The following is a 27,928-nucleotide window of genomic DNA, read 5'->3' as shown; positions in this document are numbered from 1 at the left end:
TGACTCCAGTGACAGCAGCTGCTCCTTCCTGGACTTGAGCTGCGGTCAGCTCTATACTTTCACTGTGACGGGTCACACAAATGTGTGCATGAGCGAGAGGAGCACTCCTGTCGACAAGCTCACCGGTACATTGACTACGCTTACTTGGATAACTGTTTTCTAAAGAAAATAATAATAATAATAAGGTTTTTCTACTGTAACGTCTGTATTAATTAAACAAAAAGCAAACAAACATGAGAACTAACTCTTGTCAAGAGAGAAAATAAGAATATTTCTCAAAACTTACAGCTATTTCTTTACTTTTCATGCTCTAAACTGTACCGCTGTCCTTTTCTAGCCCCGTGTCCTCCAACCAATGTGTCGGCTTGGCTAAACTGTACGACACACAAAGCTCTGGTCAGTTGGAGCAACACTGCTGCAGCCTCAGCCTACAGCGTCCAGGCAACCTCCACCGACGGACACAGCTCCTCCTGCAGTGAAATGGGCACATCCTGTAACCTTGACAACCTGGTTTGTGGACAAGAATACTCTGTTGTTGTGGAGGCAATGCACACAGGCTGTCCTGGTCCGGCCAGTTCACCTGCCTCACTCACCACAGGCTAGTACAACTTGAACCTTTAGACTAGTTTTTAACCACAGATCTCAGGGAATTATTTACATTAACAAAACTAACACTAATCACCCATGTCCCCTACCAGAGCCCTGTGTTCCTATGAATGTCTCTGTCCACTACAATGTGAGCACTGCCCAGGTGCTGTGGAGCGCAGCAAACGGCGCCAGCTCGTACTCTGTTCAGGCTGTGACGGAGGGCTCGATGGTCACCCGAAACACCACCGACACCGGCTGCTTCCTGAACAACCTTCACTGCGGTCACATCTACAACGTCTCTGTGATGGCTCAAAACCAGGCCTGTGACAGTGTGATCTCTGACACCGCCCGCCTCATGACAGGTCAGATACCGGATCAGGGGGCGGATGTGTGCACAAGTATGTCTACGTTGTTTTTTTTATATCGATATGCGTGTTTCCTCCTTATTCAGAGCCCTGCCCGCCCACAAACGTTCAAACCAACTTGGATTGCGAGCAACTTACTGCGATTGTGTCCTGGCAGCAGAGCGACCTCGCCGTGGGTTACGCGGCCTACTTTGACAACCAAAACGGACACGACACTTACTGCGTTGGCACAGACGCGGACACAAGCTGTGTCGTCTCGGGGCTGATGTGCGGCACGGTGTACAGCGTCTGGGTCAAAGCAGTAGGACAGCAGCACAACAGCTCTGACAGCTCAACAGTCCATCTCACATCAGGTAAAGAAATACTCAGTATATTGTGGCAGCTGATTCTGAAGTAATAAGGGAGACAAAGTGTCATATGTTGAGTTATTTGTTATTTAAGAACAGATGTTCTTTCTTGACTTTTAGCGTTTGGGAAAACTATGCTAAAGGGAATTTAAGCTCAAAGATTCAGTTATTGAATGACATTACTGCCGCTATTTGCATTTTTTATTTTCAGCTATGAATCATAGTCTTCTTAATCCCTCAGGACCGTGCCAGCCAAGCAGCATTGAAGCCGTTATGGACTGTGAGGTCCAACCTGCGACGATATCCTGGGAACCCAGCCTTGGAGCCGTGTCCTACGATACTGTGCTGACAGCTCGTTCAGGCCACGCCGCCAGCTGCACCACCAACCACACCAACTGTCAGCCGAGCTCTCTGCGGTGCGGAGAGGACTACAATGTCACTGTGACGGCTCGAGGAGAGACCTGTAACAGCACTGCTCAAATGGCAGCACACCTCAGCACAGGTAGGTTGCAGTATAGTTCACCTGTGTGCGTTTGTAGCAAGTCCACCAGAGTGCACAAAAGTGATATATCACTGCTCAAAGTTCCTTCTTTGTCCCTCCAGAGCCTTGTGCTCCTGTGAATGTCTCTCTCCACTACAATGGGAGCGCTGCCCAGGTGATGTGGGGCGAAACACGAGGTGCCAGGTCCTACTCTGTTCAGGCTGTGACCGACCAGGGCCTGACAGTCACTTGCAACACCAGCAACACCAACTGCTCCCTGACTGGTTTGCAGTGCAGCCAGATCTACAACGTCACTGTGATGGCCCGCAACCCGGCCTGCAACAACACTGTGTCCTCTGCACCCTACCGCCTCACGACAGGTTTGACACCTGATCAGGACTGACTTTAACGGTTTCACCGTGTACCGCTTTATGTCTGTATTCAAACCTGAATGTGTTCCCTTCATCCAGAACCTTGTCCACCTGCCAACGTTCAAGCCAGAATGGCGTGTGAACAGCTGACTTCAACTGTCTCCTGGGAGCAGAGCGACCTCGCCGTGGGTTATGTCGCCTCCTTTGACAACCAAAATGGCCACGACACTTCCTGTGTTAGCACAGATACCTTCTGTGTCGCCTCGGGGCTGATGTGCGGCACAGTGTACAGCGTCTGGGTCAAAGCAGTAGGACAGCAGTACAACAGCTCTGACAGCTCAACGGTCTCTCTCACGTCAGGTAAAAATAATACTCAGTAGATGTGATTTTCTGTACGTTTTCTTTCTTTTTTTTTGTGCCCATTCATTCTTCTTTTCTAATGCTGCTTCCTCAGCTCCATGCCTGCCCAGAGATACAGAGGTAGATGTCAGCTGCGACTCCGACGGTGCAGCGGTGGTGTCCTGGGATTCTACTTATGGTCCAGCAAATGTTTCTCTGACGGCCGTCGTCGGTGGAAGTCTTCAAACTCTGTGCACAACGCAGCACAATAGCTGTAATGTGACAGGTTTAAATTGTGGGGAGACCTACAATCTCAGCCTCGTTGCCAGCAATGAGCAATGCAGCCTCACCGCACCGACACGCACCAACCTTACCACACGTGGGTTTTTACACTTAAATCCCTATAAATGGCAGCTGTTAGTCTTTATTCGATCACAACTTAACCCCCATCCTTCAACACCTGTCTTAGGTCCTTGCCCTCCTCAGCGTGTAGCTGTCAACCTGCAGTGTGGCTCCCAAACTGTTGTCCTTTCCTGGGAAGAGCGGTCTGAAGTTGAACTGTACAAAGCTAGTGCAATGAAGGCGTCGGGGGGAGGAGGAGAGAAAAGGTGCAACTCTACCAGCTCCACCTGTCAGTTCCCCAGTCTGGACTGTGGACAGATGTATAACTTTACTGTCACAGCACAAATTCAAGGCTGCTGCAGCCAGGCCAGTAGCACCGTGTTCATCCAGACAGGTACTTCACAAGCTAAAAAGTGTTTTTATATGTACCATATGCCGCCACACAAAGTAATTAAGAACACTTTTCACTAACAATTTTAAGTTTCTATTTTATTTTAGTGTTGACATTATGTTTGCACGACTTTTCTACTTTTCCTTGTATTTTGACAGGTTTAGTTACTTGACAGATTATGATTTTCAACATAAAACGAATGACCACCTAATAAAATATGATGCCGTTTCGTTAAATCTGTCCAGCAGTTGCCTTTATTAAGTAGTGAAAAAATGTAATGCCACTTCCACCAGCAGCAAAATTTCAATGTTGCTCACAAATTCGCCACTTTTTGTGGATGTCCACTCAGTGTTGATGGTAAAGCAGTACATTATTGACCGAGAAAGCTGCGTTTTGTTGCTCCCGCTTCAGTGCCTACATGTCCCAGAATACATTGCGCGCGGGTTTCTGACGCCGAACCGCGCCAAACCCGCAAAATCTCTCGATTCCGTGTTCACAAGTATGGTCTCTCCCCTCAGTAAAAGTGCCAACTCAACATACTGGAGAGCGTCTTCAACACACCTGTGTCCAGGTGAGGAGACCTTTCATGTAACTCGCAGCTCTCTCGGTTGGTGTCACAGCCTCCCAACAAAAAACTGCCCAAACCGAAATCCACTGTAGTCATTGAAATTCAATGAGTCAGTGTTTGTTGGCATCTGAAGAATGATGAATTTGAGAGAAGGTTTTGGTCCAAGCTGCTCACAAGTCTCCATCAGGGTCAGCTGCTGCTCGGCCTCCCCGCTGCATTTCTTCGACCGTATTCTCTGGCTTAAATAAATATGACTAAACTAATGGCCATTTTTACAGTAAAAAAAAAAAAAAAAAAAAGCTAATTGCAGTACAAGCGAAGAAAACAAGGTTTTGTTTTGGCGCATCTCGAGCGCCACCAGGCGGCCCACACGGCTCAAATTCCCTGGTGTTTTTTCTGGCTGCTAGTACGTCACTGTATACGTCAAATGACGGAGCTGGTGCCGGGGAAAAAAAAAAAAAAAAAGAATTTGTAATGAAAATTTACTGAGGAATTTATTGCTTAAGTTGAGTACATTTACCATCAAAACTGTTTGGACATCCATATATTTTAATTTTCTCCGAGGTATTGGTAATAGTAAACTTTACAATGAGTTTTCTAATTTAACATGCTGAAAGTGTCCAATTCTGCCTATTGAAAACTATTGCTTTAAATTTATGATGTGCATTTCAGTGACGGTGGATTTAAATTTTTTTTTAAAAAAAATCAGAATTATATTGTATAATAGTTTTTAAAAAAAAAATTGTATTTACTAAAAAAAAACAATTGATTTTTTTATTTTTCATTTAATGTGGTAAGTCTTAAAATAGTCAGAGAAAAAGACAACCATCATATTTTATCTGACCAGCAGTCCCGGTCAATTAATATTATTCATTTAATTGCAAATTAATTTGTCTCCTAAGAAACTAAGCTGTATTTCTACTACAACTTGCCCTATTTCTTAGTGGTTGACTGGTAATCATCTAAATGGATTTCTCTCTTATTTGGTTCTCTCTCCTGCCCCTTTCAGAGCCTTGCCAGCCTGTGATTGTCTCCGCTCAGGCACCTTGTCAGAGTGAGGAGGTCCAGATCTCCTGGCACCAAGCAAGCGGTGTGGTGAATTACTTGGTTACAGCCACAGGGAGCCTGGGATATGTCAAGATCCACAACACAACCCGAACCCTTCTTTCAGCCACTTTACCATGTGGGCAGGACTATAATGTCACTGTGCAAGGACAGGGCAGCGAGTGCGACAGCATCCCCAGCAGTCCTGCCTTCTTCAAAACTAGTATGATTCTTCATTTTACATCACATGTACATTGTTTTAGACTCCACACATTTGTTTTGACTGTGTTTTCATCCCCATCATCTTTCCACAGCTCCATGTATCCCCCGGGATGTGGCGACCGATGTACAGTGTGAGTTTAACGTGGGCTTTGTCAGCTGGGGGCGCAGTGATGGTGCTGAGACATACATTACCATGGCGACTGCCCTTGATGGGCACACCCACCCCTGCCTCACCAACAGCACCTCCTGCACCTGGAACGACCTGCACTGTGGGGAGGAGTACACTGTTGTAGTGAGAGCAAAGGGTGACAACTGCACCAGCCTGCCGAGCAACAGCTCCGTCATCCATATGGGTATGTTATGGAAAGTTTTGTTAATATTGGGATATTATATGGATCTGTTATTTGTAAAATAGTTTCTACAATGTTTTTTGGAAAAAAATTCGCACCAGTTAGAGGGAAAATACAGATGTGATTCCAATCAATTGTCAAATTTAATAAAACGTGAAATTCACTGATATTCAGATAAAGTACAGTTGTAAAATTATAATGAATCCATCCATACTTGGGTTTAAATCTAACTTTTCTTCAAAAAAAAAAGAAGTACAGAGCAATTTCTAGGAAAATTCACAGGATCATCACTAAACATTAAATGTAGCTAAAAATCGGTGTTGTCTCATATCCATCGTGTTTGTTTCTTTTCAGCTCCCTGTGTGCCCCAGAATTTGTCTGCCTCTGTGAACTGTAATATGCAAGTCGTTTCTCTGAGCTGGGATGCCAGCAACGGGGCAAAGATGTACATGGTATCAGCTGAGGCAGGAGACAAATCACTTGGTCTCAGCACTAATGTCACGACAGCCCATTTCTCTGAATTTACCTGCGGACAAAGCTACAACCTCACAGTCACACCTCACAGCCAGCACTGTCACAGCAACTCCAGTGCATCAGCCTCCGTACAGACCTGTATGTACAGTTTTACAGATTCAGAAATTGTAATAGTAGAAGTGTGCTCAAATGGGTCTAAAATTAACGTGTGTCTTTTCTTCAGGGCCGTGCCCGCCCATGGGAGTCACTACCACGCAGGACTGTCTCTCTAGCATTGTCATGGTAACCTGGCAGCCTGGTAACGGATCGGACTTCTACACAGCCACCTTGCAGACTGACGCCGGCATCTCAAAATCGTCCATGTCGGAAACTAACACATGCAGCGTTCATGGCCTGACGTGTGGGCACAACTTCTCTGTGTCGGTTACAGCTTCCAACCAACAGTGTAACATCACCTCCAGTCAAACCACAAGTCTGCAATCAGGTCAGCCCTAAAAGGATGTTAGTAGGAAAAATATATGCAGTATGTATTGTTTTCTTTTCTGTTTATATTGTTCAAAGAGGTTTTTTTTTCCTATAACAAATTGTTGGAGTACATTGAATGAAAATCCAGTTGAACCCATAATATTTGAAAGGGACAGCCTATAGGGGGGAAAAAAAAGCATTTAAATCAATCTTCTCGAACCAACCTTCAGCATAAACAATATATTGTATATTCAAACTAATGAATTTTGCTGTATTTACCAGTGTAATTTGATGGATATGTGATCCTTTCAAGGATTTAGTTATGTGACAGGCCCTTTATTTAACTATTTTTGTTCCTTTGCTACTCTTGAGAATTATCTAATTCATTAAATATTGCTGAACTTTGAGTCCAACATGGTGACATCATACTCTCCTCACAGTATGTAATGACTAACTAACTTGCTCTCTATACTGTATCCGCAGTACCATGTGTTCCCACTAATGTCTCAGTGTTGATGGACTGTGCCAACAACACTGCTGTTGTGTCCTGGTCTGCCAGTCCCGGTGCTGTACAGTACTCAGTGACAGCACACGGTAGTCATAGCAACACCAGCTGTCAGACCCTTGACCTCAGCTGTAACCTCAACAGCCTCACATGTGGCAGCAGCTACACTGTTCAGGTGGTTGCTGTGGACGACAACTGCTCTAGTGTCCCCAGTCAGGCTCTGATATTCAAGTCAGGTAAAAGCAAATGAAGAGACTCTAACGAACCTCTATAAAACTTGTCCTGTGTATTCAAACATTTTTAATTTTAGATTTGTCGCTGACTAATGAAATTGTTCTCTCAGGTCCGTGCCCGCCTCAGAACGTGAGTGCCGAGATCAGCTGTTCATCAAACGACATGACGATTTATTGGGATGCCATGAGAGAGGCCGACCACTATTTGGTTTCATCAACTGCGGAGAATAGAGGAACCAACGAATTGTGTAACACCACAAACACCTCATGTTCCATCAGCAATTCAACATGTGGAAATACATTCACCGTTCAAGTCACCTCCGTCAGAGGTGACTGCCGCAGCACGCACCGTCAGACCCAGAGCCTCCAGTCAGGTATGACAACTTCAAAAACCACACCCGCTTGGATAAATCCTTCCATCCAGTCACCAAATTAACTTCCAGGTTTGCCGTTTTTTAGCTCCCTGCCAGCCTCAGGGAATCAGAGGCTACCTCGACTGCGTGACCAATTCTGCCTGGATATCATGGGACGTTGCTCCTGGGGCAGACAGCTACACCGTGTCAGCTGTGGGTGGAGAGGACTACACAGCCAACTGCACCACTTCCACCAACACTACATGTGAGGTGGAGGGCTTGGCCTGTGGCGTCCTTTATAACTTCAGTGTTGCTGCTAAAAACAGCAAGTGTGAGAGTCAGCCCAGTGCCACCCTCAACTTGCAGACAGGTACTTCAGTCCGAGTGAGAGACATTTATTTTTTTAATTTACGCTGCAATGATAAGTTAATAAATTCTGTCTCTCCCCCCCCTCCCCCTCCCAGCTGCCTGCTCCCTCTCTAGTATCACCGCCTTCCCTCAGTGTCACAATTCCTCCATCCTTGTTATGTGGGATTTGATGGAGGGCAGCGAGGGAAACACGGTGTACGTTGCCACAGCAGAAGCCAGTGACCACACCTTCCTGGCCTGCAATGACACTGGCACCAGCTGCTACCTCCACGGAGCACAGTGTGACCTCCGTTACACCATCATTGTGGCTGCTTCATCAGACCGGTGCAGCAGTATGAGAAGTCCACCACACAGAGTCAGCATGGGTACGGAGTCATTTAACATCCTCCAAAAACAGCGACGTACAGATCAGTAGTCTTACACTGGCTCAGCTTTTGACCTCTTCAAGAAATAGTTCCACATTTTGGCAAATATCTCTTTGCTTTCTAAGTTTGTTTCAGTTCTTTTGGCGCACAGTATCGAAATTAAAAGTAACTAAATTACTGTATTGTTGATCAGCGGCAAGAGCGAGTCGGGTCCTGTCCGAAGGAAACAAAATCTGCATACGTGAACCTGAAAAGCTCGCTAACTAACACGTTAAAATGTAAAGATGTCAGTTTGTGCTCTAATTAGAAAATCTATTAACCAGACTTCAGGATAAGAACTTTGAATCTTGCTCTGATAGTGCTGACTTGCTAACATGCCTTTACTTTGCCACAGAGCCCTGTCCACCCGGGGGCGTGATGGTGAACGCCTCTTGTGAGGACCACAATGCGATGGTGTCCTGGACCCCCTCTCCGGTGGCCGAAATGTACCATGTTGTTGCTATGGCTGCAGATGGACATGTGCATCCTTGCAACACCACCTCCAGTAACTGCAGCATATCAGAGCTCCACTGTGACCAGCAGTACACAGTAGTTGTGACTGCCAGTCACGAGAACTGCTCCAGCAAAGCCAGTCAAAATGTAACACTGAAGACAGGTATGTGTTTTCAGACATATAGAATATCAGTGAAGGTTCCAGCGTAACTAAAAAAAACAACAACACATATATTAGAAGTCTAATGAAGAGTTACAACATCTTAATTTTCCCTCTGTCCAGGTTCTTGCCAGCCAAATGGACTCTCAGTGACTTTCGACTGTCGCAATCAGTCTGCGATGCTGACATGGATGCCCAGTGATAATGCTAATGACTACTATGGCTGTGCCCAGGCTAGAAATGGAGACATGCTGTACTGTCACAGCACAGACCTCACCTGTACCATCGGTGGCCTGGACTGTGGAACAGTTTATAATTTCTCTGTCCAGGCCTCAGACGGAACATGCAACAGCTCCTTCAGTGACTCAGTGCAGAGCGGAGCAGGTACAAAAGCAGCACGTCACAAATCAAAGTTTATAAATTTGTAATGTTTTACCCCGTGTAGTAACTCCTCCTCTCTCTCCCTTAGTCCCTTGTCCCCCGGATGCTATTGAGGTGCAGCTGATGCCGATGGAGATGGAGGTCCAGGTGATGCGCTTTAGCTGGACACAGGTCTCCTGCGGAAACACGGAGTACTTGCTGGGTTTAACTGGGAGTCTGCTGGGAGACAGCCGGGTCCTGTTTGAGCTCACCTCCTACTGGACAAGCACGACGTACTATGAGATCCCTCTGCCCTGCGGCTCATCATACGTCGCTACGGTGCGGAGCAGGGATGCTGCGGGTACGAGCAGCGAATCTGAGCGTCTCAGTGGAACAACAGGTAAACTACGCTTCATACGCGAGCCATTTTTCAGTCGCACTGTTATACTTTAAACCTCAGGCCAAGCGCAAGCAATTAAACTGAGATGAATATGAATGTCTTTATTTCAGTGTAGTACGAGTACAAATTAAGGCAATATCATTTGTTATACCTCATCTGAGGATACAAAGGTTGTACGCATTAGACGATGTGAGCAGAGGATGCCAGCTCCTTATTAACCTGCCATCCCTTCTTTTCATCCCCGAGTAGCAGAGAGGGCGCAGGGGAAGTTCAATACGTTAATCTAACTCAATAATCCTTTATCTGACTGAGGTTTGTGCTTTGAAATAGCTGTTGCCTCACTGAGCTGTGTGTTGATGAATGCCCCCATTGGGCCATCTCCCATGTTAAGAAATAAGACAATCACCTGCTGGTTGTATCTGAGGAAAGCCAGCTGATCAGATGCATATATTCATTGGTGTATATTCTGAGAGCCAAACTAGATACGGTTGAACATTTACCAGAAAAACATGAGCAGTCGGCTTTAACTCCCGTTTCTCCTCTCCCAGCTCCTTGTCCGCCGTCAGGAGTGTACAGTGGGAACGGCTCCTTTGCCACAGTTTCGTGGAACGCTTCAGTGCTTGCCACCACGTACACCGTGTATGACAACAGTGTGACACCGAAGGCCCAGCGATGCAGCGTGGCGGGGCTCTCCTGCTCTCTGTTGAACATGACTTCCAGTGATCTGCTGATCACAGCCAGCAACGCAGCCGGAGAAAGCCAAGCTGCAGACGTCACACATGGTAGGAACTGATATGTGTGTGAACGTGCAAGGAGATGCTGCAGATTTGATAGATGTAGAGGAGTAATCTGTGCTGTATCGAAAATCAATAGACATATTCTATTACATTTCATTTCTTCTATTCTATTTAAAATATTGTATTATAAAACAACTGATCCAAGCTTTTTTTTTCTCTCTAGTGGGGACACTTGATCGCAGGAGGAGAGATCTCAGTGAACAAGCAGAAGTGTATGGTGAGTTTGTATTTGTAGGAACAAAGAGTACCATGTTTTCGTAATTAATTAGTTCTTTTGATTATTTGGATAATTTGTATAAGTATTCCTAGTTTTTGAAGGGTAAGAGGACTTAGGGCTGTAATACCAACTGGAATTTGAAAGATTTCACACAGTCTGAATTCATTCATCATGTATTGGATAAAATTTTTTTTTTAAAAAGTCCTCCAGGATCTTGTTCAGAGCTCTGACTTGTTTTTCCCATCAGGAGTCTTCTCACCTCCGGTGCTGGATGTTAAACAACCAGTGTCAACAGTTGTTTTCATCGAGTGGTCTCAGGTGGAGGGTGCTTCCCATTACAACCTGGCAATCAGGAAGCAAGGCAGCTCCAGTGAGGATCAGGAACTAACGGTGTACGGGGAAAGCATCATTGTCACTGATCTGAGCCCGAACTCGACCTACTGTTTCGCCGCGTCTGCCGTCTACTCGGCTGGTAGCGGACCAGAGTCAGAGCCTGTGTGTGCGCCAACAGGACAGGGGCTTCCACAGTAAATAGGAAAACACTTCTGCACACAAAGCTGGAGGTGTCCACACCTCCTTTTTAAAGGAGGAGTCTTTGGCAGCACTTTTGAATGACAAACATTTTACTCATAATACACAACTTTAGATCTGAATCACTGTGGGTAGTTCTGCGTTACATTTCTGCTGGCTTACCAAAAGCTGCACAATTTTTCCTTGGAGCATGTTAATCATGTAACACTAACAACAAAGGGTATAAGGGGGTGTCTTCAAAATAAAAGTCCAGGCCCTTTTAAGTTTCTCTAGTCTGCTTATATAAAAAGCCTTTATGGATGCAGGTCTGGTCTGCTGTTGGTTGAGGTTACATATTTTACACATGGGGCTTTGTTCTGCCTGATTTTTTTTTTATCTTCACTTTTGTAAATGATATGTTAGCCCTCTTCAAGGTAATATATCAGGAAGTGTTGAAACATATCCAGACTATCCACTTTTTGCCATTTCTGAATGTATATTTAATATGAAAAATATTTTCAGACTACATTCTAATAAAATTATCCCAAAACTATTTGCATTCAGCCTTTGCATTTCCGAACAATGACGGTAATGTAGGTAATATTTTTCCATCCTTTCGTTTCAAAACAAAACTGTGTGTTGTTTGTAAAAGTGTTTTATTAGAAAACAAAATGCAACAGAGCAATAACCCAAACACAACACAAGCAGGGCTCAAGTGTGTGGGGTAAAAATGACCCTATGCAGGCTGCCCTTTGGAGGAATAAAACATTCTCTGGCTGCCTACACACCATCATGGGCAGAACTGTTTGGCGCTGGCTAATCCATTTTTGAGCCGTATCACTGCTGGAATTTGAACTGTAACCGTTCACATATGCACCTCAATACTAATCAAATAAAAAAAAAAAAAAAAAAAAAAAAAAGAAGCATGTATTGACTCGTGTAAAGCCCGAAAATATCGATGCTTATTCTTTGTAAATTACATAAATCATGTGACAGTGGGGAGCTGAGCCTTCGGCACTAATTGCGCCCAACCCAGCAGGAAATGCAACTCTGCCCATTTATGGTGTGTAGACATCCAACAAACATTATGTACAAACCGATATCGTCCTGGGGGAAAAAACACGAACCATAGAAAATTAAAATGCCATTCTTCGTAGATTTCAAGTGAAGACTAACAATGGTCTAATGGGGGTTGAAATAGCAGAAAAACATAAAGCAACATTACATTGGCCAAAGACAACACCTCAGGGTGTCCGATGTGCTGACAATCCTTCACCAGACAACTGGGTAGAAAAGAGGAGGAGAAACACAGGAGTAGAAGAAGTAATATTGCTGGGAGGCGACATTTACTCAGTGCTCTGACTCCTTCTGCGGTCACTATGTTTATTGTGGTCGTTGATGGACTCTCGCTGATGGTGGCTCTTCTCTTTGCTGCCACTCCGTTTGTGAGAGCGCTGCTGCTCTCCGTCTCTGTCTCGATCCTTCTCTCTGCTTTTCCTGCTCTTCTCCTCCCCCCCACCTTTGTGCTTCCTCTCTCGGCTTCGACTCCGGCTTGATCGTTTGGCTTTCCTCTCTTCCCTGTGCCTTTCCCTGTCATCTTTATGCCTGCGGTCCTCCGTCTCTCCCTTGCTCTTCTTATCCCTGGACTTCTCCCTCTCTGTGCCTCTATCTTTATGGTGATCCCTGTCCTTCTTCCTGTTCCTGTCATCCCCTCCATCTCGTTCCTTCTCTCTGCGTTCGCTCCTCTTGTCGCGGCTGCCGCTGCAACTTCTTCTGCGTTCTCGTCGGTCTTGGTTTCTGTCCACGCTACGGGACCGTCGCCTTTCCCTGTCCCCTCGGTCCCCCCTGTCCCTGCCCTCCCTCTCCTTCCTCTGGCGGTCGCGCTCTCTCTCCAGCTCTCGATCAAAGCTGGGGCCGTGACGGTCTCGCTCACGATGGTGGCTCCGGCTCCTGGACCGTTTGGGAGACCTTCGGGGGCTCGGCGTCCGTCTGGGTGTCCTGTCAGAACAACACCATTAGCAATTTAACTTTAAAACAAAACCAAACAAACAGCCTGAAAGTGATTAACAACAGACGGGACAATGTGTCATAACCAAACCCCAATCCTATCTAAAGGCATTCTTGATATCTGTAATAGTATCTCTCCTGGTAAAAATTACATTCTTACTTGTCAGATATATACACATTAACATAATTGCAAGTGCAAATGCCTTATGTACAATATGCACAACATATTGCACTTGCCAAAACTAAATTAAAGATGTATAACAATCCTTAAGCACACAGATGGGGCAGAGACATAAGTTACCACTAAACTTAAACATTTTCTGTGTTACCTGGAGCGGCGCCGCTCTCCTTGCCTCCCTGTCTCTGTAAATGTGGCCGCCGCCGCCGCCTCCTCCTCCTCCTGCGTCTCCTTCGGGGCTACCTTCCGCGGTCTGGCCTTAATCTGCTGGTCAATAACCTTTTGCACGGGCACTGGGATACGAGGGAACAGAGTGGAGAACCACTCCAGTTTGGTCAGATAGGAGCGCAGCATCTCTCCGATGGTCATCACGCAGCCACCTCCTGCCTTCACGTCAAGCTCCTGGAAGCAAACGGTAGGAAAGAAGCCACAGAAAAGCTCAATTAGTACACGTGGTTAGGACAAAATTAAATGTATTTGCTTTTTCAATCTTCCTCACAACAAAAAGCAATTTGTGATGACCAAGTACTGAACTTTCACCTCTGTTCATCTAGCTTAATCTTTCATATCAATCAAATGTGCCTGGCTTTACTTCTGCTAATTGTTAACAGATGAAACAAGACTATAAATATTACACAGAATTTGCCTCATCTGACCTGCCTGGCAGTTCCTGGTGTCTGTATTTACAGCGTGAGCTTTAAGCATCAAGCTAAAGTCGGAGCCAACCCTCTTCCTTCACATCATGTGTTTAATCAGCAACTTCGAGGAGTGGTTGCTCTATAGAGAGCAGACATGAAGGGAGAGGACAGCAGAACATGGGAGGCACATCCTCATCGCGCTGGAGGGACAAAGAGAGAGAAGCCTTGGCTTCCTTCTTCATTCTCCCAGAAGCATAATTAACTCTTCAGGAGGATAAAAGTCGCCCACGGTGTAAGCACAGACCGGAGCAGATGGATAAGTGCACACCAGTCGAATAGTTATCAACTTTATATGGTAGAGAACAGCCGCTTTGCACTCACGCAAACCAACAGTGCTGAGATACAATATCCAATTCACCTGCTGCACAATGGGCATCTAAAGAAAAAAACAGGGGAATTAACCAGTTGGGTAGGATTTCATAATGATCAATTCAAATACAATGCAACAGAACATCAGAGGAGGCCTGGTTGCACAGCATGGGATCAAAGTATATTTAAAAAAAAACATAGCAGACATGCAAAATTGTACCTGTCCTTTAAAATCGTTTTTTTTTTTTTTAAATATATATATATATATATATATATAAAATCATATTTGTGTTTGTTTCTATGTGAATGCTCAAATTGCCATTTGTCCCAAATTGAGTTTTGTGCAACAAGTCCTGATAAAAGCTTGTCAGAACAAGAAAACAGAGGGCATGCCTTAATATTACATTGACCAGAAGATTTACTCAGCATCATATATGGTACTTACCCTGATAAAAATCAGCAGCAGAGCAGTGAGAAAGTAACCTAGCTACTCAGGCTTAGAGGACAAAAATTGGGGACAATTAAGCCAAATGAAGGCAAAGGTGAAAAATCAGCTATGAGCATCACAACGGGTGCAAATGGACAACTTTTCACGTGTGGTGTGGTGACATTTTCATGGAGAGAAAGAAACATTAAATTATTACCCGGGGTGACATACCTCCTCATCATCCAAGAAGCCGTCATACCAGTCTATCAAATCTGTTGGGGGCTGAGTGTATCTGAGGCACAACAGAGGGAGGACACTGAACATCTGCTTCAGAGATTTTAATGTTTTTAATTCAATTGCTACACGGCATTCCACACGCGAGTTTAATGTGGGCAATGATTTAAATAAAATGTCAATGACCTAAAACATCATAACATTTATCGCAATCGATCGATTGACTGACACTTGTGTAAATTACAGAGATCTTGCACTTAAATGATATTTTTCACAAAAAACATTACTTTATACAAAAAAGCATGTCTTCTGAAACAGGAAAAACTTTCACAAATACCTAAGGTGATCAAATTGGAAAAGAATCCTACCTTATGTACATGAAGCCAAGTGCTCTGATGTATGGAGAGTCTGTGTGAGTGATCAGACCCATCAGCTGTTTGCGAGTCAGCTTAAGAGTAAACAGTTTGTATAGAAGACAAAAAGCTGTAGATACAATCCCACCAGTTCCAACTCCACGTACCTACAAAGGATGAAGAGACATTTATAAAAACACATTGCTGCACGTTACTTCCAGCTCACCTTTCAATAGCGACTGACTACTTGACTCGAGGATTGGAATACAATCATTTCAGCATCACTTAGCTATTTCATGTACGCTAAATCTGCTTCCCTTGTAAATCACATCAACTAGTTTTTAACAGACCGCTTTAAAATATCGTCCACACTGGTAAAGAAAATGTCGAGGGAGGGGGGGGAAGATGGGGAATATAAAAAGCACGTACTTCTCACTTACCCCTCCGCACATTCCAGTCTGGCCTGCGGTCTTTCTGCTTCCTTTTTCCCAGGGCTCAACGTGAGTCACCTGTAGGCACACAGATAACCACATCAGGCTACTTCACACACACGCACACACACACACAAACAAACAAACACACCTGTGCACAAGACCTACTTCGAGCACTCTCAGAGAGACTATTCCAATCATGAGAAATCTAGAGACTATTGAATATATGTCCTCCATCTAAATGATCAACACAGCTTAACGGATATCCCTAATGCTAAACTAATAGAAGTGAGGGTAAGAAATGGATACAGCGTAGTAGGGATGGGCGACATGGACAAAATCAAAAATCATGATATTTTTTTACATCTGTATTGCAATGATATTGTAGGAATGACTACTGGTGCTTTCACAAAACTTTTACATAATGAAATTTCAAAATACAAAAAAAAAAAAAAAAAAAAAATCACCACTAGTGTGGATAATAATGACTAAGTGGGTAAAGGCAAATAAAAGAATAGATAGAAGTCTGGTAAGTTCAGAAAATGACATCCCTTCTCTTTCTTTAAAACCAGGGAAAAAAACAATTATGCCTCACTATATATATATATATATGCCATGAGGTCAGAACTTAAAGAAGTATTAAAGTATTAGATCAGTCATTAATCACTGGAGGTCCCTCAAAATATTTATTGCAATACTGTACTGAAGTTAAGAACCTGCAAATTATGTATATATATATATAAATATATATATATATATTACAATATCCAAAATATAAGACAGAATATAGTCACATGATAAAATACGATGAAATATGAGTGAAAATATATCACCCAGCTCCACAGAATAGTATTGTAATATTTGACATGCCATTTCAATGATACACAGATGCCTGGTATCAATATCCCATTATATGAATAAATACATTTGCCAGATGTATGCAACATCGGTGACAGGATTAGTTTGATAGTGTTTCATCCCGTTTCCTGAGAATCCCATTTTGCTAAGAGCAGACTGAAAACTGTATTTGATATCACACGTGTTGACTAAGTTTTCCTTTGGGAGTCATAATTTGCAGGTTCTTAACTTCAGTATTGTAATAAACATGTTGAGGGACCTCCAGTGATTAATGACTGATCTAATACTTTAATACTTCTTTAAGTTCTGACGTCATGGCAGCTTTTTTTTTTAAATCAACCGATGGTGATTTAGTTTGACTAAACCAGACGTAACTTTTAAAGTCGTCTACATTTCAATTAAATTGTATTCATAGTGTAAAATCACCACGTCACGTGGTACCGATCAACTTCACAGAAACAAAATCCACCAAAAAAAAAAAAAATGTCGGAACATTTAAGCGCAAAAAAAAAAAAAAAAAAAAGTGTAAACAAACACAAAGAACAAGTTATTATTAACCATCAATGCATTTTTATACCCGAAACCTCCGGAAGACATTTGATCTGAAGCTCAGCCGCGACACTTGAAAGTTACAGATAAACACACACGAGACGCGCGCTAAATATCTGCGTGCGTTTCCGTGACATAAATAAACATTTTATTTTTTTTCGAAAGTCTCAAGTGAGTATAAACCTTGTAAGTTTGAGGAGAGAAGAGAAGAAGAAGAAGAAGAAGAAGAGAGAGAGAGACTGACGCACGTCGTCACAATAACGCTCGACTCGGACGCGGTTATCTAACTAGCATGCGGGTTAGCACTTGCTAACGTCTAGTAGTTACCTTGAAATAGATTTCGTCCACAACCTCGTGGTAGGTCTTTAGCTCATAAAGCTGAACTTTGAAATACGGCGACGACAGCACGTTGGTGAGAATCATCGGGTTGAGGTTCATAGTCTTTTCGTTGCCCCACAGGGGCAGTACGTTCCCGTGTTTTCCCGGTGCAGGCTTGCTAACGGCCTGTGTTGGTAGTTGGTTCCCGACGTTAGCCATATGTCAGCCCGATTCCCACGCCGCTACGCTTTAGTTTAGTGTTGGCGTGTTTCCGACTACAGATCCATCAATAATAGGTGGCGAACCGTCGACAGATTGCGATTTTTGTCCGTCAAGTTCTTGCCGATTCGTTGGGAGTAAAACGTCGATAATAACTTCCCGCCGACGATTTTTTTTTTTTTTTTTAGCTAAACTGCTTGTTTCGAGGTGGAACCGGAAATGTAACGTCAGTGGTGCAGTGTGAACGCGCTGCTGCTGGCGCGGCCGCGTGACGTCACCACGGCGAGTGTTTCATTTGGAAAATAAAAGCATGTATACAAAATAGTATACATTGAATTTGACTGGGCAAACAGATATATCTATATCATTATGCGTTTCTATACTGATGTAATCAAAAACATGCAAAAACTTTCTTTTTTGGCTTTTCATACCGATGTATTTAGCGCTTACTTTGAAAGGTTTTTCCTTACACCGGAAATGGGATTGTCGAACTTGTTATTAAAACATTTTTGATTTCGGTGTGCCTCTCTCAGGACATTAAACGCAACATCCAATTGTCATTTTAAGATCCAGTGTTTTCTCCGAGCTTCCATTTTACTTTCACCATCTACTTATGACATGGGAGTAGCGGAATATTTTAATTTAATCTTTAATTCAAACCATAGTTAAAATAATCCTTCACACTATTTTGTAAAAGGACTGGTGGAATACAGCAAAAGGAGTGTTTGGGACTTATCCAGAGTGAATGTTTTTTTATTTAAAAATTTGGCCATTTAAATTTCAACACATGGAACGTAGAGCACATGCTATAGACATGACTTCTCAAGTGGCAGCAAATATACATTTTACTACTATTATACATTTAACTTTGGCACATTTACAAAATCAGTGGTAAAAATGAATTCATTACATACACATACATATATGTACACACACACACAATAGATATCATACTGAAGGAACAGAACATATATAAACTTCATAGTATTTTGAATGCAGTCTTCCTCTTTCACAACCAGGTGAAAAGAGATATTTATTTGTCATGGGTTTGAGCTACTTACATGTAATTGTTACAGTAATCACAGTAAATAACTTCCTCACTGTCAGTTTTATATGTGGGAGTGCAGGACTCCAGCTACTTGTTTTATTATAAATGATTATAAAGATAAAAGTGGACCAGTGGTTGTCTGGGATTCTCCTCTTAAATAAAAATCCTGCTCCACAGAATCTAATCAGAAATTTCCTTTTTGTTTTTTAAGTGGACAAATCCTGTTTGGATTTTGACATTACCTCTTACACAGTATGTAAATTCTCTCTGTCACAACCCACTTTTGTTTTTTACAAATAAACCACTAAAACAAACACTTAAAGCACCCGAGGTCCTAATAGTATGGACATTTTGGCTTGTCACTTACAGAGAAACATGTGCTTTTTAAATAACGGGGAAACCCTGGCAGCTCAAACGTTACCAAAAGGGGTGAGAAGAAGAGTTACAGTATCAATGTCTTACTATTTTCACAGAGCAGAAGAAGACCCAACAGAAATGTCAGTACACCCAGTCAATAAAATGTTCCAATAGTTTGGCCTTCAGCTCCAGGTCTTGAACACTAGAGGGCTGTCTCGGCCAACTGATGCTTTAGGCCAGATGGGGAGGGATTGCATAAGAGAAATTAAATCTCCTGGAGTGAGGTGGGAGCAGGTTCTAATGGCACATCCACTGCTCACTCTTATAGTCTGGCATCAGTGTAACACAACACCCTTTGTGAAAGACACATACTTCCCAAAGCCTAGCGCTTGATCACCACTTGCTCGAAGGCTCCAGTTGCGACCCTGAAAAAAAATGTCACAATGTGTTACATGACAGGAAATGAGGGTAGTTATCTGATCTGGCTGAGCGGCATTCTTTCGTGTGCAGAACTAACATGATGTTGTAAAACTGAAATGATCTCATCATAAAAATGTACAAGTTAAAACATGATCTCATACGTAAATGGTTGAGACAAAGATTCCTAATCAGAATCATCATTTCGCATTGTTGCTATTGCTCATATTTGTAGTCAGCTAAATGCCTGGTGTGGAGCACCCACAACCCACAGTTACATAATCAAACCCACCTTGTGTGCTGGCTTCCCAAGGCTGTACTCCCACCAGGACCAACAAATAAGCTGAGCCCTTCCTCTGCAGCAATACACACACATAGGAAAGAAGACAAACAATGATCAGTTCACACAGTTTGAAAAAAACTAGCTGACTCTGAGTTTGTAGGATTTCTAGAAATAAATAACTATAAACTGGGGGATGTTAGAAGGAGGCTGGTGAACCAGCTGACAAAAAAACATCTTGCATTTTTTTTTTTTAGAGAACATCCAGTGAGGTAGTTTATAGTTGAGGAGCACAGATGATGCACTTTGAGAAAAAAATGTATGCAACATCAGACTCAATGAAAAAGGAGATCACAATGAATGTTTGTCCTCTAAATGACATTTAAGGTTAAGGACGGGGGTTTGTAATAGATCAGCTATCCATCAGAGAGGTTCAACTGCCCTTGTGGTATTCATAGAGCTGATAAACCACCTCGCCTCTGTAATCCTTAATGAAATCAAGTTTACATTTCTTGTTGAAAGTATGCAACAAGATGATCTGATTTGTGTCATGAACAACTAACCATAATTAAATCATTTCTGGCAAGATTTTGCTTTGGGAATATTACAGACAAACTGACAACTTAGAGGTATTGCATTGTTGCATTGCAACACAAGAAGTAATTTGATCACATCAGCAAAATGATGGGCGACTTTCCACACCAGGATTAGATGTACACACCCTCTGCACTGGAGTCTAAGAAGTTATGGCTGAAATCCTGGCTCTGCAGGATTTTCTCTATTATGTCATCAGCATCCACCCTGGTGGCATCAACTCTCTTTAGTTGATTCTCCACTGAGTTCTGCTTTATTGGGTGTCTAATGGAGAAAGACAAACAAGGTTTAATTTGACAAATGTGTCTCTCGTAGGAAATGACAAAGAGACAAAAGACGCAAGACAATTTAATCAGTAAACCAGGCCAAATCCCTGTTTATGTTAAGGTCATTATACACAAAAGTCAAAAACACCATAGAGTATATATGAAAATGAAAGGTGAGAAGAAGGAAAGACAAAAATTAATTACTTTATTGCAAAGTTTTATCATTATAGTGTAGCTCAGTTAGAAAATATAGAAAGAACAACAAATACAAATGTTCATTTCTTTTATTTCCTGTTGTGTGTCTAGTTACAGTATGATGTGATGCCAAAAGCTTGACCATGACTGATGAGCATGAGAGCAATCTATTGTGCTGATTTTGAACACAAGTGGATCAAATTTGTTTTTCCTTTTACGACACATTCTAAAGTCATTAAACAGTCAAAGACATAAACCTGTAGGCATACATTTCAGAAGCAGAGTAACGTGTGTATTACCTTTTAACCTTCGTGGGGGTGGAGGGGTTTTCAGATGATTTGGGGCAGGTTACAGAGATTGGTGGAGTGGTCCTGCTCTCCTTCTCTCCTCTCTCCGCCTGCTGATCAATGGGTTCAGGGATGCTGCCGATGCCCGTAGAGGCAGAACTTCCTGAGCCGCTCCGCTGATGAGTCAAATCTGTTAAACTGGAGTGGTTCGAGCTGTAACCTACGGCACAGGACACGAAAAAAAAAAACACGTGAAAGGATATGTTCATGATTTGTGTAATTAGTGTGGAAATAATGTTGCGTTTGTGTAAGGGTATAATTATGTGTCACTGTGTTTGTACCTGAAATTTTTGACTGCTGACTTGCATAGCTGGATTTTCTTGAGTGACCATACGCTACCAGCTCCTCTGGGACTGATACTGACTTTCCTTGAGTCTCTAAAAAATGTTAAACATTCAGTGGTGAAATCTGCAAATCACAGGTTTTGTCGCAACTTTTGTCCTGATTATTAACCAAGACAAAAAGCACAGACAGCTACAGTAAAACTGTTATCCAGAGGCAGTGCTGGGTCTCCTGAGAATTTACTTTTTTATTACTTAATTATGCTTTTTATGCAGAAGCTTCTTATTTTGAAGATTTTAAATACTTGACTTCTGAATAATATTGGAGCCTTGTGACAACTACAGTTTACAATTACTATCTCCTAGAAAATCTTTACTTTTGTGAAGAACTGAGAAATAAAAATTAAAGGTTGTCAGTTGTTAGGGAACAACACACTCTTAAAAGCCACAACGTGTATGTACACATACCAGAGAGTGAGTAGGATATGTGTGTGTCCCCTCCTTTTCTGTCCTCAAGCAGACACTCTGCTTGAGCCGTTGGGATTCCCAGAGTCATGGCTGTAGATGCGGGACTAAAGGGAACACAGGAACCAGTCAAGTTATTTTGAATCATGATGATATCTTATGTAGCACTGAGTGCTGTTGGAAAGGAGATTTAACTGCTTTATTAACGGTGAGGATGAGTTGCAATGCATGCTGCTACCCTAGGTTTGTCAGTTATTCTGTGAACAAAAGGCCAACCAAAAGATTTGAAAGACGCTATACTTACATAAAAAATTATCCACACAGGAACCGTAATGTAATACTCTTGACTTTTAGAAATGTTATGGCTAATATCTTACTCAGAATAAGTATGTTTGCTATTTTAGGGTGCTTGTGGGTAGAGGTATGATCTTCAAGGGTTAAGAGTTGATACATTTTATTCATTTTGGATGCCTACTGAGATTTATAGAGATCATACAGGGTGCTGCTATTTTTTTTAAATGCTTTATGTAAAATGGACTATTCGTGATAGACCTTTTTCACAGGAAACATTTTGGCTTATCAGCAGGAAAAGCACAAGTGGAGTTGAATATTAACAACTGCATTCCATTTAAATGAGCTTGTTCCAGGGTCCTGGTATAATGAATGCTGGCTCACTGTCACACCTGACTGGGACACCCGATGGAACTGAGACATTCTCACAAAATGTGTCTAGCCTGTGGTTTTCCTGTTAATCTAAACAGCTGCTGTGAAAAAGGTCAATATCATTTTACTTAGAAAGGTGCAAACAAACTTTGCTAAAAACCTCAGCATGCAAAGTACACAGCTATCTTCGATCAAACTTGTTAATATTGGGGCGACTGATAGCTTAGTGGTTAGGACATATACCACATGGTTTATGTTCTGGTAAATATTCTCAGAGGTGACTCCCCAGTTTGATTACTGGCCGGCTAAACTTATACTGCACATCATTCCCCTGCTCTACTTTACAACTAATCAGTCTATTTAAAATGCCAATTAATGTTAGCAACTCATAGTTTAGTAGACACAAGAAACATTACATCACTGCTACTGAGATGTTAAACATAGGAAGGAGGGCAGTGAGACAATGAGAGAGAAAAAAATGTTTGCCTCGTGTTTGCCTGACTGTGTTTTGTGGTAAATCCTCCAAACCACACACAATGAGTAACACCGCGTGGGATGAATGAGTAATCTTCAGACATCTCCAAGGCAGCAGCCTGTGTATCATTACACCAAGCAGGACTTGGAAAAGGAAGGAATATAGAGAAAGACTTGTGTTGGTTGAAGAAAGCTTACTGCTTTCACATTGTCAAGGTGTCACCAGGAGTGTGACGTCACATCACATCCTTTGTGACAAACTGCTCTACCTACAGCTCTCACTTTCCTGAGGAGGACCTTTGGGCTGAGCTGCTCGCTACGAAGGTTGGGCACTTTACTATCTGGGTGAGGTGTTTTAATCTCTCAGATAAAACATTGATATAATCTAAGATACAAAGTGAAACTTCACAACTGAACTCTGTCAGAAATAACAGATGAGAGACTGTTTAAAGTTCAGTGACAGACAGGATGTGATGAAGACAATTTCCTGTATGGTTTCACACAGACTCTTGTACCTGAGGGACATACTTTCTTTGTACCCACGACCGTATATTTTTTGCAGTTAAACAAAATATAACATAAGAGACAAGATGAGATTTCCTTAGTTTTAAACTGAATTAACATTCAGACTTGAAATTAACAAATAAATAAGGTAGAGAAGAGCTCTTACGTTTTAAAACAGGGGTCTCCAGACATAAGCTGTGTGCTGATGACAACCTGTAACAGGGACAAGAGCAACAGGATTGTCAGCGCGTATTTGTGAGGCAGAAAAAAAAGCCAAATGTTACTGTGTAGTGTGGTTTCACCGGGGTGCTGTTAAATATGGTTTAGATTAAATTATTGAGAACTCTACATCGATTGTAGGTTCATGCCCCAGGAAGAATAGGCATATCTTACATTTATTCCCATGGCTCAGGCAGTTTAAAAATCACAGGTTCAGACATGTCTTACATAAAGTGTCAGGGTGTTGAACTTTTCCACCTGTCATACATTGAACTTTCTCAAACTAAAGAGTGTCTACTCAACAACTGGCAACTTGCTTGAGAACGACTTATTTTTTGATTGCTGTATTCAATTATATTCTTAAACTGTACAGACAAGTCAGAGTGAATTATTGGATAGTGCCAACACATTACCAGTGTGGTAGATACTCATTAGAGGATTTACCACACTGTTTAAAATGGTTGTGGAGTTGTGTGTCGCTTCACTGCCATACCTTAAGAATTGAATTGTCCTGTCTGGTGTTCTTTGTGTCGTATCCCTCGAGGAGACACCGTCGTACAGTGCTGCCGGACCCAGCAAATTCTGACAGGTTCAAGTCAGCAAAGCCCAGCTACATAGGGTTAAAAAAAAAAAAGAAAAAGGTTTCCTTCAGTAATGTGCTCTTGGCTGTCAAACTGACTAATAATTTATTTGTGCTTGAAGAATCAGTATATGGGAATGTAGTTTTAAAAGATACGATGTACACATGAAGAAATCCAGCCCATCTGAGGTTATGCCAAACAATGCTCATGTATGAAATGGGATCAGATTACTTAATTCCTCAACCCTCCATTAAAGTTATCAATTAACATGGCATTGGTTTTGTTTTACAGATTTTTCAATCAGTAACCAAAGCCAGAAACCAGAAACGAAAGACTCAGACTCACCCAACTAAAAAGTCCTCTGTGGGCATTTGAAGGGCAGCTAATATCATATACATTTCTCGTTCACAACAAATCTACAAACTTTAGAAGAGAAGAATTACCTTTGCAAAAGTTTTTCCACCCTTTAATTCCTAAAATGACAAAAACAGAAATAAGTGATATTACATATCTCTAACACATTTTTTTTTTTTTTAAACATCTGTACTCCTTGCAGTATGACTAAACTGTACACAAAACACTTGACTGCTGTGTTGAGGTTACAAATGAACTCTTGTGATCTTGTGTTCATAAACCTTTTCTTAGCACATTCAAGTCTCCACTGAGTGCCTGGATTCTGCTATTGATAACTGTGCATTTTTGCAGTGTCAACAAAGCTGAGCTTGATGGCAGAAAAAAACGTCCTGTACCTTACGCACAGACACCCGGCAGACACACGGGTCCAGCACACCTGTCCCAGCATTGGCACTCATCTTACACATGAAAGAGAATCTCTTCTTCCAGTGCACACAGTTGGCTTGGACGGACTCCCTGTGAGATAGAAACCAAAATGTACAGGCATGCTGAATACTGCGGAGGAGATATTAATCCAAAATCTGCCATAAGTATGTGGGGTAAAATGTGTCCCAAACCATTAATAATGATGAAGAAATTATTGTTTATTTATGCTTTATTCTTTAAGATAGTCCTTCAAAGTTCTATTAGATGATTTACTAATATTGACTCACCCTTTGCAAACAAGAGTCAGACATTGGGCCCTAAATGTACGCAACAATTCAGTCCAATCTCTGATATTAGGACAATCATGTCATTTTCTATGCTCACTGCTCTGGGCATACAAATCATTTGGAAAAAGTTTTGGGCTACATTATTAAAATTCACTTGATAGGGATCTTTACATGCAAAATGTACAGCGTGGACAATGCTGATCGTTGGCAGAGTAACATGGGGGTAAAGGTTTGTAGTAGTAGTTTGTGGTATCACAGGGGACAGGAATACTATGGGAAATAATGGTAGGCCTAGTATAAACAGATCATATTCTTATACATCATAATCAAAACAGTCAATATACTGGTATTTGAAAAGTTGTGGTTAAAGCCGGATACATCGAAGAATACAGTGTTTACACTATAGTTGTTAGGAGCAGGCAGTTGCCATGGCAGTAATGAGGGGTAGTGGGTCACATGTGCTAAAAACTGTGTCCATTTTTTCCGCAGTGACTCATTTAAGTCCAGCAGAAGCAGTTATCATCATAACTCTGGTCCCGGATGGTCTTTTTGAATGCAGGAAAAAAAAAAGTTTTTGGTCATCGCTGTCATAAACTGAATTTTCTTTTTATTTAACAATAACATCTACGTAGAAGTGAACCGGAAACACATTTCCCTTTCAAGAAGAGTGTCTGTTCTATCAAACAATTTCCAAACTACTATTATTAAAACTGTAAAAAAAAAAAAAACTATATTATTACTACTATTATTATAACTATTATTACTATTGTTGGGGTTGTTGTTCACTGGTTGTTGTTCACTGGACGTGAAACAACAACCTCTGGACTGAAATAGCTGCTCCAGTAAAACCTAACAGTACGTGTTGCTTAGCAACCACTTCGATCAACTGTAAACATAGGTGACCGGAAAGAAAATATTTTTGTACACATCTTATCTTCTACATCTTAAAATAACGTTGGATTGTATTTAATATATTATCGCCGTTTTAATATCACGTTAAATGACTGCGCCGTGTTTTTTGTCGCCTCCTTGCTGGCAAGTCTTAAACTGTTGACTAGGTAAGTTAACTTCTAACTAGTAGCCTCTAAGTAAGTTTGCAGACAGATGGATTTAAGATAAACGTAACTACACACACTCTTAAATGCCATGTTGAAGAATAAAATAAATAAATATTAAAAAAAAAAAAAAAAACGAGGCAACAAATGCTGTAAAAGGCGTCCAGAGTAAACCGAGCATGGACTTAAAACCGGTTCAAAAGTTTCGCTTTAGTTGAACTGAGCTTGTTCGGACGACCCGGGGAGCTGTCGCTATAAATAGAAGCAAATCTTACCGAGACGACTCTTCGGCGAAGCCTCCGTCCATGAGCCTCACTTTACAAAATAAAACTCCGTTCACGAAGGGGACCGATGACAGTTCATCCAGGTCGAAGTCTACTTTAAATTTGAATCTCTTTTTCTTCATGAGAATAAACGACATGATCCTAAACGCCTGTCGCGCGTGCGAGACCGCAAACACGACAACGAGTCCCGCGTGGAGCTTGACAGACAGCTGGACACTTTCTCCGCTCCGTGCTGTCGCCGCCGCTCACTCAGCTGTTGCTGCTGCTGCTGCTGCTGCTGCAGACACAATTCAAAACCTCTCGTTCCCCACCCACTGCAAAAAAAAAAAAACACTATTCATGACGTAGGGATATTCCGGGGTTTGATTGGACCGCTGGATGAAATTAAAGTTTGAGTGGTACAGTGCAGTCTGACGCTAATGCGGCGTTGTTCCCGTGAGAGCAAAATTACATGTTAAAAAAGAAGTGGGAAGAAGAGGGAGAATATCATTCAGAAGGACAAAAAGAAAAATGCAAAAGAATCACATGCCTGGAAAAAGTCACGCAATTTAAATGACTATGTAACTTACAAACATAGTCACTCCAACTTTTGTGTTTTTCTTTTGATGTTTTGATGTTGTGTTTGTACGTTTAATTCATAATTTGATTAAATATGAAAGTCATTTTTCAATGGAAAACGTTAAAAAAAAAAGAAAAAAAAAGTTGAAAATAAAACGTTCCCCAAATGAGAGGTTTCACAAAAATATCCTTTAAAGAATGTGTCGGGAAAAAAAACACTTGCGAAAACTCAAGAGTCCTCCTACCTGCAGAAGTTCTCTGATGACTGCAGTGGTCCGGTGTTTGATTAGGTTAGGTAGTTACTTTATTCATCCCCGAGGGGACATTTTTTTCGCTACAGCAGCATACAGAAGCAATAAAATAATAATAGAATAATAGAAAAGCAATAAAATAGCAGTAAAAAAATATAAAATGCACAGTATATACAGTACAGTATATATCTATATATATTATATACAAACAACCAAGAAACACAGTCAACAGTGGTATTGATTACTAGTAGATTACTAGTAGTGATGGACGGGAGGAGGAGTACGGGGCAGTAGTGGAGGACTTTGTGGAGTGGGCGGGAAGAAATCACCTGC

At 42.0% G+C, this 27,928-nt stretch overlaps 4 protein-coding genes across 5 annotated transcripts; 2 read left to right on the top strand and 2 right to left on the bottom strand.

Annotated features, from left to right (window-relative positions):
* The first annotated feature begins 2,448 nt into the window (after positions 1-2,448).
* On the top strand, positions 2,449-5,805 carry LOC138625377 (fibronectin type III domain-containing protein 7-like). Its single transcript, XM_069706263.1, has 6 exons — positions 2,449-2,512; positions 2,607-2,870; positions 2,961-3,227; positions 4,802-5,059; positions 5,151-5,411; positions 5,780-5,805. The coding sequence occupies exons 3-6, from the start codon at positions 3,068-3,070 to the stop codon at positions 5,803-5,805; spliced, it is 705 nt and encodes a 234-aa protein (XP_069562364.1). The 5' UTR covers positions 2,449-2,512; positions 2,607-2,870; positions 2,961-3,067.
* A 50-nt stretch (positions 5,806-5,855) lies between these two features.
* Positions 5,856-11,503, top strand: LOC138625335 (fibronectin type III domain-containing protein 7-like). Its single transcript, XM_069706199.1, has 12 exons — positions 5,856-6,020; positions 6,106-6,366; positions 6,831-7,088; positions 7,196-7,459; positions 7,545-7,808; positions 7,903-8,172; positions 8,567-8,827; positions 8,948-9,208; positions 9,294-9,584; positions 10,133-10,366; positions 10,545-10,598; positions 10,846-11,503. Exons 1-12 carry the CDS (start codon positions 5,858-5,860, stop codon positions 11,127-11,129), a joined length of 2,865 nt encoding a protein of 954 aa, XP_069562300.1. The 5' UTR covers positions 5,856-5,857; the 3' UTR covers positions 11,130-11,503.
* A 120-nt stretch (positions 11,504-11,623) lies between these two features.
* Positions 11,624-17,869, bottom strand: prpf38b (pre-mRNA processing factor 38B). Its single transcript, XM_069706200.1, has 6 exons — positions 17,480-17,869; positions 15,755-15,823; positions 15,330-15,481; positions 14,959-15,019; positions 13,445-13,695; positions 11,624-13,106 (listed from the first exon to the last, which is right to left on the bottom strand). Exons 1-6 carry the CDS (start codon positions 17,687-17,689, stop codon positions 12,455-12,457), a joined length of 1,395 nt encoding a protein of 464 aa, XP_069562301.1. The 5' UTR covers positions 17,690-17,869; the 3' UTR covers positions 11,624-12,454.
* A 552-nt stretch (positions 17,870-18,421) lies between these two features.
* LOC138625334 (EEIG family member 2-like) lies at positions 18,422-27,025 on the bottom strand. Of its 2 annotated transcripts, XM_069706197.1 has the most exons (11): positions 26,778-27,025; positions 25,130-25,250; positions 24,824-24,853; positions 24,293-24,409; positions 23,747-23,793; positions 21,943-22,046; positions 21,475-21,570; positions 21,146-21,353; positions 20,513-20,649; positions 19,804-19,867; positions 18,422-19,519 (listed from the first exon to the last, which is right to left on the bottom strand). In XM_069706197.1, exons 1-11 carry the CDS (start codon positions 26,921-26,923, stop codon positions 19,477-19,479), a joined length of 1,113 nt encoding a protein of 370 aa, XP_069562298.1. In that variant the 5' UTR covers positions 26,924-27,025; the 3' UTR covers positions 18,422-19,476. The 2 variants fall into 2 exon arrangements, with proteins under 2 accessions (XP_069562298.1, XP_069562299.1); XM_069706198.1 differs by lacking the exon at positions 21,475-21,570.
* Positions 27,026-27,928: the final 903 nt, after the last annotated feature.

Source organism: Brachyistius frenatus, unplaced genomic scaffold, assembly GCF_029030835.1.
Source record: "Brachyistius frenatus isolate BFR_SWC_R1_liver_20210118 unplaced genomic scaffold, ASM2903083v1 Contig_61, whole genome shotgun sequence".
Taxonomy (NCBI): Eukaryota; Metazoa; Chordata; class Actinopteri; family Embiotocidae; genus Brachyistius; species Brachyistius frenatus.
This window is presented reverse-complemented; position numbering and strand designations above follow the sequence as displayed.

Excerpts from the sequence above, each read along its gene's own strand:
- LOC138625334 (XM_069706197.1), bottom strand. The coding sequence starts at position 26,923 with ATGTCGTTTATTCTCATGAAGAAAAAGAGATTCAAATTTAAAGTAGAC. Across the intron at positions 25,251-26,777 it reads TTCGCCGAAGAGTCGTCTCG|GGAGTCCGTCCAAGCCAACT; the intron begins GTAAGATTTGCT and ends TCTATCTCACAG. Across the intron at positions 24,410-24,823 it reads GTGGAAAAACTTTTGCAAAG|CTGGGCTTTGCTGACTTGAA; the intron begins GTAATTCTTCTC and ends AACCCTATGTAG.
- LOC138625335 (XM_069706199.1), top strand. The coding sequence starts at position 5,858 with ATGGTATCAGCTGAGGCAGGAGACAAATCACTTGGTCTCAGCACTAAT. Across the intron at positions 7,460-7,544 it reads GACCCAGAGCCTCCAGTCAG|CTCCCTGCCAGCCTCAGGGA; the intron begins GTATGACAACTT and ends GCCGTTTTTTAG. Across the intron at positions 9,209-9,293 it reads CTCAGTGCAGAGCGGAGCAG|TCCCTTGTCCCCCGGATGCT; the intron begins GTACAAAAGCAG and ends TCTCTCCCTTAG.
- prpf38b (XM_069706200.1), bottom strand. The coding sequence starts at position 17,689 with ATGGCTAACGTCGGGAACCAACTACCAACACAGGCCGTTAGCAAGCCT. Across the intron at positions 15,824-17,479 it reads TGGACGAAATCTATTTCAAG|GTGACTCACGTTGAGCCCTG; the intron begins GTAACTACTAGA and ends GTGTGCCTACAG. Across the intron at positions 15,482-15,754 it reads AGACTGGAATGTGCGGAGGG|GTACGTGGAGTTGGAACTGG; the intron begins GTAAGTGAGAAG and ends CATCCTTTGTAG.
- LOC138625377 (XM_069706263.1), top strand. The coding sequence starts at position 3,068 with ATGAAGGCGTCGGGGGGAGGAGGAGAGAAAAGGTGCAACTCTACCAGC. Across the intron at positions 3,228-4,801 it reads CACCGTGTTCATCCAGACAG|AGCCTTGCCAGCCTGTGATT; the intron begins GTACTTCACAAG and ends TGCCCCTTTCAG. Across the intron at positions 5,412-5,779 it reads CAGCTCCGTCATCCATATGG|AATTTGTCTGCCTCTGTGAA; the intron begins GTATGTTATGGA and ends TGTGTGCCCCAG.